General features: G+C 34.6%; 1 protein-coding gene across 1 annotated transcript; it reads left to right on the top strand.

Annotated features, from left to right (window-relative positions):
* Nucleotides 1-912: 912 nt before the first annotated feature.
* LOC131034552 (elongation factor 1-delta) lies at nucleotides 913-7,470 on the top strand. The gene is made up of 8 exons (XM_057966064.1): nucleotides 913-1,173; nucleotides 1,263-1,353; nucleotides 1,469-1,585; nucleotides 2,056-2,146; nucleotides 6,349-6,469; nucleotides 6,547-6,660; nucleotides 6,759-6,920; nucleotides 7,141-7,470. Coding segments are annotated over exons 2-8 (693 nt in total). The 5' UTR covers nucleotides 913-1,173; nucleotides 1,263-1,267; the 3' UTR covers nucleotides 7,143-7,470.
* The last annotated feature ends 487 nt before the right edge of the window (nucleotides 7,471-7,957 follow it).

Below are 7,957 nucleotides of genomic sequence, written 5' to 3'. Positions count from 1 at the left end.
ATAAAAAAAAGATGACTGCCATTGTATTAATTGATTCTTCATTAAATGCATATGGATAGCATAAAGAACTCGATAAGCAAAGGTATGAAAGGTGTGGATGTGACTTAATGTTCATAACAACATAGAGATTTAAAAGAATAAGAATTGACAATTCCGACTTCCCTTATGGCTTCCAAGTGCATAGTGTTGCATGGGAAAAAGATTCACCATATTTGTAGCTCTTCCAATTGTCTCCACACCTCCAACTCCCTCCATACCATTTCATCAATGTTCTCACTGCCATTGTAGCCATTCATAATTGCAAGAAGATAACAACTAAAAGCAAAACCCTACGAGGGTTGACTTAGTCAAGGCGCTTGACTTTTCCTTACAAAGTGATTTTCCCTCTCTTGACATTCACATGCCTTTTACCTTTTGAAATCTTTTCTTGTCTTAACCAAGCTAAACATTTAGTTTTCCATTGAAAGGAAGAACCATGGACAAAAGAGAGGACATAAATAAAAAGCCTAAGCTATAGACAAACACTTATTAAATTATCTTTTGAAAAAAACACCTTTAACCATAGCTAAAACCTAAGATTTTTAGACACTTTAGAAAATGAGATAAAACGAGGTAATGGTGAATCTACACATCGATTGATAAGAAAAATGGGTAATAATAATCACAACACAATGACTCATGAGGTTAACTCACTCAGACTCGACTATCACTTTAAAAAATCTAAGTTGTGATTTCACCTTATGATTTACTCGTGGTATAGATAATGATCCTTTACACATCACTTAAAAAATTATAGAAATAACTTGTTTTATAAAAAACTGAACTCCAAATTGCTGAACTACACTCTATTTAAAAAATTAAAAATATTTACAACACAAGTAAGATCCACTCAACATGCCAACGCCTTAGATTCATCCATTTAGATGACTAAAGTTGGAGATAGAGCGACGGGAGCTGAAACGAACCAAAATCTAAAAGATTTCGAATATGCTACTTGGTATCAATAGAATGGTTTAATTCGAGTATTAATTTATTGAATATATAAAAAAATGCTTTTTAGGGTTTTGCTTGCCCGATATAATCTGGCGCATACAAGTTAATTTACTTCTCTTTTGTGTTATCGGCGGAAGCAGAGGCAGCGAAGGTGCAGAATCCTCTTCAGTTCTGTGCAAGGTAGGGTTTTACTTTTCACCTTCCAAACACTCGGAAAGATTTTATCAGTAATATTGATGCGTTTGATCTGTTGGATTGCAAACTAAAAGCGAAAATGGCCGTCACATTCGCCAACCTGCACACTACAGCAGGAGTGCAACAACTTGATGAATTTCTCCTGAGCCGAAGTTATATTACAGGGTAACAATCCGAATCCTAGTCCTAAAAACTTAAATTCGAGGTTTTGATTACTTTTTTCTTTTTTTGCGGTCTGAGTTAAAATGATGGGATTTATGAGGTGAATGATGTTATGCAGATATCAGGCTTCCAGTGATGATATAACAGTATTTTGCTCTCTGGGGAAAGCTCCCGGATCAGAATATATTAATGCCACTCGTTGGTACTACCATGTTGCTGCTCTTCTACATCCAAGGTAGTAAGGGTATTATGTTATTTAATTCTTTTGTTTGATCAATATGTTCTGTTTTTATTTGTTATTTAGTTCATTTTCTTGAGATCCGTACTTTCAATGCATCGAATAAGAAGGGAATGATCGAAGCAGTCGACTTCTTGTTGTTATTTTTGTTCTAGATTTTCACCGAGAAGCTTTTTTTGCTAAGGGGTTTCTGAGATATTATCCTTTTTAACATTTCGAAAGTGTTTGTATTAATGAACACTTTTTTTGACCGTGGGCAGCTGCTTCTGCAAGATTCAAGTTTTCAATTTTTTGTTTTCTTCGATTGCTTTTCTATAACTGGTTTACTGGTTTGTTTTTTGATAAACGTAATGCAATTTTGGAAAGGGTGTCTAGCGCTTCAGAATTATTGTTGTTATGGTTACTCATAAAATCCTATTTGTGGAAAAAGAAAGGCTGAAGTAATGGTGTTCTTTCTAACGGGTCAGGTTTTCTACTAAGGGTGTTGGGGTACAAATTGGGGCTGCGGTTGAGAATTCTTCTGCTGCTCCTGAAACACCACCGCCATCATCATCAAAGGTCAGTTTAACTTGGGGTAGATTTTATGTTTGAATAAAATTTTGCTATTTGCGTATTTAAGACATGGCTGACACTTAAAGGATCGAGATCAGTGAAAGATTTTAAGGAAACCTGTAAATGAAATATTGTCTGTTTCTATTTGGTCTAGAAGGCCCTAGATCTTGTCTACAGATCTAAGGTTTGTTTTTTGTGAAACCCTAAGGGGATGGAAGTTTTGGCAATGGGATTGAATGAAACTTTACCGATGCCTTGCATAAGGAAATAGTTATGGGAGTAAAAGCTTTTATATTTATTATTTGTAGAATACAGTTGCTTTCATGTAGGAAATGTGGCAAAGTAATGATTATGGTGTACATTTGATGCAGTCGAGGATTGGGGATCAACTAATGTCAACCTTGTCCTCCCAGCACAAAACTACATTTAATGCAGATGACATAAAACATACAATTTAAGATATATATTTTATTAGTTTTTCCTTCTAAAGCATATAAATGCACTTAGAATTTAAATTTAACAAAATCTCCAAGCATACATTCATCAAAAGAGTCATAACAACTCCCCAAACAATACAGGTAATGTAGAAATTTATTTCACGTATTTTGTCAAACAATTAGCTTGAAATTGGTCAAATGAAATTTTACCAAAAACAAGTTGCTGTTTTATAATCAAAGATGGATTTTTCAATAAAGTGTTTAAGCTAGATCAAATCTATCATCATTTTACTTAAGAACCTTCCTGAACTCTGAGTTGTTTTACTTATGCCATAGACACAACTCTTTTTTTGATGCCTCAGTTTGTTGTGCTTATCTCATAGGAAGATGAGTGTAGAGATTAATCTGTCAGTTAGGTGTTATTCAAGATGTCTATGCACTTAAAATCATGATAATGATTTGCAACAAAACAAACGCCACACTCCTCAATTTGGTGGACCTGTTTATGGACAATTTGGAAGGTTGTGTATGCAGTACTTAGGTTTAGTGAGTTATTGTAGGTAAACACAGCTTTTGTGGCTTTGCCAGTATTAAAGCCAACACATGCTGTTTGAGACGCCCACTGCACGTAAATCATGGCAGTTGTGCAAGATCATTGATTAGGAGATGACCCTGGCTTAAAGTAAGGAACTTCTAATGCGTGAATTTAGAAAGAGCTGACATGACCAAATTGCTTATTATACATATGCTGAATTATAAACCAACGAGACTCTTTTTTGGGTGCAAATTGCTACTTTGCTCGGATGTGTCTGCATAAACATTTGAGGGTATCCAGGTCTTCCTGTATCCTGTGTGTTATTATAAGTCTTATCCCATCCAGTATCAAGCCCTTGGTCATATTCTCATTCTAGAGTTTACAGGCACAAAAGTGATTGCTTGCTGAATTTTAACATTTTTTACGAAAATAAGGCAATAATTATGTTGAGAGGTGTAGCTATAATGGCAGGAAAAAGTGGTTTGTCATGTAGTGTTAACAAAAACCCTTTAACTTAAATTTGATTGTCACTTACATGTATAAATATACCTCCACTCACTATATATATGTGTGTGTGTTTGTTTAATGTTTCTTTAAAATGACAGTCATTCACATAAGATCAGAAGCAGAGGATAACAATATCAAGCTTCCCACATTATCTCCAACAATTGCCTCTCATCCATTGTATGATATGGCTTCTCAGTTCAACAAAATTGCTGAAGAAAAATTGAGATTTTTGTAGTATAGGATTGAGTCAAAATTTGCAGGGCAACTGTCTTGGAGTTTGGATAATTGATATGATATTGCCAGAGAAAGATTAAGGTACCCCTATTTGGGATTGACTGATGATCCACTTAATCTTTTACATTCCTGCCTGCAAGAAAACTTGACAGTGAAGAAATAGATGCTGTCATCTTAGAAGCTGCGGAACAATCTGAAGTACGGAGTTTAATAATATAGATATTAACAAGGACATACAAGTTTCTTTTTCAAAGAATAGGAGCTCAGGCACATGGGTTTCTATTGCACAGGAGAAGAGGTCCCTTCCTCTGCTGCATGGTTCTGTACTCTATGTTGTTATCTTCACGCCTGCTCCATTTTCCAAGGGTGATAACTTAAGGATAGAGTTTCTTGGAGTTTTTTATTCTATAAAAAAGAAAGGATTCTGCATTCAATCAAAAAGAGTGGAGTGACTTTGCATGTAACTACTTAAGTGTCTCAACCCCGTTTTTTAAAAACAGCCTTTTTGATGATATTCATACTTCTTGTTCCTTCAGGTTTCACTCAAAAAGGCATAGCTGTTGTATGGGCAACTAAATTTAAAAAAGCAACACATAGGAGGAATACAAAATGCCACTAAAGGAGTTTTGCCCATGTTTATGGTCCTTGAGATAGCATATAAAAAACCTAACACTTATTGCCAGAACCAGATAACTATAATTCATTGTCTGAGCTATCTTCTACAGAATGGAGGCTCTCCTAGAAGCAAGTTTAGCTTCAAAGTCTGCAGCAATGGTGGCTCTGGTCTAGAAAAACCCTGCGGTTCTCCAGCACATCAGCTCAGAAAATGGCCTTCACAAAGGCTAATACATGTTACAACATGATCCCTGACGTTGAAGATTTAACTTCAGATGCTGGTCCGGTACAGTATCTCTGTACGGAGAATCACACCCCTGTTTCCCTTTCATCATCCTAAAAAACTCCTCAGATGAAACAAAATCCATTGAGCAGCACCACAAACTAAAATGTAAGACAATCTCTGCCAACTAAATTGCTTCATCCTATATATAAAGAGCCAGTCACATCTTTTGCATAGAAAAGTATGTAAACATTAACACACCTACACGATGATACAAAATTTGTGACGTTCAAGCAAACCACAACAGCCTTATAATGAGCGAGGGATCAGAAAATTGGGGAGGTAGTGAAATATTAAATAACCTATCACATTCTATTGCATGAAAATCTGCTACTCTTTAGGATCAAGGCTTTCCTTAGTAGAAAACAGAAACTAAGGAACATGAGTTAAACTTGAATGTGATAACTTGAAAACATTGCCCAAGAAGCTTAACTCCTGCATTTATTTAATCCTTGTAAACATTGTATATCACACTTAGGATAGCATTAATTTGGCTTACTTTTTTTAGATAATTATTAGACTTGTTCAATAATTTGATTTCTAGTTTTGTTGGAGTTAAATTTGCATACATTACAGGTTTGCTTTAACATGAACTCAAGTTTTTGTTTAAAGCATATTAGTTTTGCGCACTAGTGCTATCTTTATCCTATTTTATTGCATGATTTGGGGCAGTCAAGTTGCATGATTGATCAATAAATTTTGGCTATAAATCCAATGTAGGGTATGGAGTTAGAAAGGAGGACATGACAGATTTTGGAGTAGGTAATTGGTGTTGGCATTGCTTGTGTTGCTACTTGTAACTTTGCATTTCAAATCTCACAATAAGCATAGATTCAATTTTTTTTGTATTTTAATATTGTTATTGTCAATGTGATTTGAATGGTGCTATTGTTGTTGGGTTTTTTTGCCTACTTCGTTGCATCTATTAATGATTAGGAATCTCTCTCCATCTCTAGAATTTGACAGTGCATAAAAAATCTAATTTAATGCCTTCCAGAGTGCAAGAGCTTCAATATCATTGTTGAACTTTAAACCTAATAAAAAAGAACCACCTTTGATAAATGTACTTAATGATTGATTTACGCATGATGTTTGTTTTGTTGGAACCTTATACAATTAGGAAAACCTTGCAACAAGCATTGCATATCGAGTAATACATCTTCACCACATTTATACACAGATCAAAGTATGGGGTTGTAAGACAAAGATGTTATTGATCTTGTTAACAAACATGGGGCTAATTTTTTTTAAACCAAGACAAATTATTAAGCCCTTTTATGTTAGCATGGTTATTGAGAATGAGGTTGAAGAAGAGAGAGTAGTAGCTATAGAAGAATTGAATGTGGGACTTGAGCATTAAGGAGACATTTTATTTATTTAATATGTCCTCTATAAAAAGCGGTAAGGAGACATTTTGATTTAAAAAGTTTCAAACTATTAAAAGTTCATCTTCTATGATGATGCGGTAAGGTGTTAAAATTTTATCTTCTATAATTTTTTTTTAAACTGCAGAAATTTACAATACTTAGTGAAATTTGTTTTTATGTGGATTTGGAGTTTTCCTATGCGTGATGAGCTGCACCATTTTTGGTTTCAGGCACCTGCTGAGGATGATGATGATGACGATGTAGATCTCTTTGGTGAAGAAACTGAGGAGGAAAAGAAGGCGGCAGAAGAAAGGGCTGCATCTGTTAAAACGAAAACTAAGTCAAAAGAAAGTGAGTATTCTTCATGGATGCTTTAGACCTGTAAATGCTGGATTTATTGTTTATACCGTGTTGCATTGGATCAACAGGTGGGAAATCTTCAGTTCTTTTGGATGTCAAGCCCTGGGATGATGAAACAGACATGCAGAAGCTTGAGGAAGCAGTACGTAGCGTCCAAATGGAGGGCTTGTTCTGGGGAGCTTGTATGACTTATTCCCTGACTTTTATTTGCTGGTTATATTTTTGTTATCCCATCTGTCATTTCTTAATTCTTACTGACATGGTTGGCTCTGTCCTGCAGCAAAGCTTGTACCTGTAGGATATGGCATCAAGAAACTGCAGATCATGATGACCATTATCGATGACCTTGTCTCTGTGGACGGTCTTGTGGAGGATCAGCTCACTGCTGAACCATGTAACGAGTATATCCAAAGTTGTGATATTGTCGCGTTCAACAAAATTTGTAAGTTTGAATTCAATCCTGTTATTATTATTAAGTTTGAATTCAAACTAGTCTTTATTTTTGTTTTTGTTTTTCAAATTGATTATTGGTGAATATTATCCACTCGTTGCATTCTAGAATAGTAAGTTTAAATTCAGCTAAGCGGTCATTATTAGTTGTATTTTTTGGTGATTCTGATAATTGGTGAGTATCTTATAACATGTTTTGTTGTGGCTTACAGAACTGGTCAACTACAGAAGCAATTTCATTCAAGTGACAAAGGTCAAACTATTTGATCCTTTTTAATGCACGTTGAGCAATTTTTTTAACTTTTTAGATCATTATGTGAGTTTCCACGCGGATGCAAGTAGTAGTTTATTCAGGAATGATTCGTACTGTAGGCTACATATCTAAGTTAGATTACATATTGTCTCTAATTTGTAACCTTCCGCATAATCGGCACCGATATACTCGGTGGTCGTTGGCCAGCAAACCATTGCTTGGAATTTGGGTATTATTATGTTTACTTATTTATTGTGCTTGGTGAATACATAAATTTTCTCTACTGCAACTCATTTTACTTTTATCTATTCAAATATTCAATCACAATGCGGGGAAAGTTTATTTCATACAATTGAATATTTGTTAGCAAATAGATATCTCGTATGCATTCCAATTGTATTTTCACCATGACAACATAATAATGATTTTCTATATAAAAAGAAATATTTGACGAGTAATCTTCAGTATAATAACATGTTCCTTTGTTGTTATTAAAAGGGCAAACATTATCCATAACGGAACTTATCAAACATGTTGATTTAAGTTTTTGAAAACGCTCCTGTTTGAATCATGTGTAAAGCTGTTTTGGTTTCGATATATTTTTGCAGATTCATATACTCGGTTGGTTTTAATTCTTAGAAACCCACCTAGAAGTCAAAGCATTTATTATTTCCAATGCTTCTAACATAATAAAACTTTGTTGTTTATAGTTTTTTATTTCAAGAAGTCTCAGAAAGAGCGTTTTAAAAATTGACTCGTAGCCGTTCTGGTACATT

The sequence above is a fragment of the Cryptomeria japonica genome, chromosome 5 (assembly GCF_030272615.1).
Source record: "Cryptomeria japonica chromosome 5, Sugi_1.0, whole genome shotgun sequence".
Classification (NCBI taxonomy): Eukaryota; Viridiplantae; Streptophyta; class Pinopsida; order Cupressales; family Cupressaceae; genus Cryptomeria; species Cryptomeria japonica.
The sequence above is the reverse complement of the archived record's forward strand: the minus strand, read 5'-3'. Positions and strand labels throughout refer to the sequence as shown.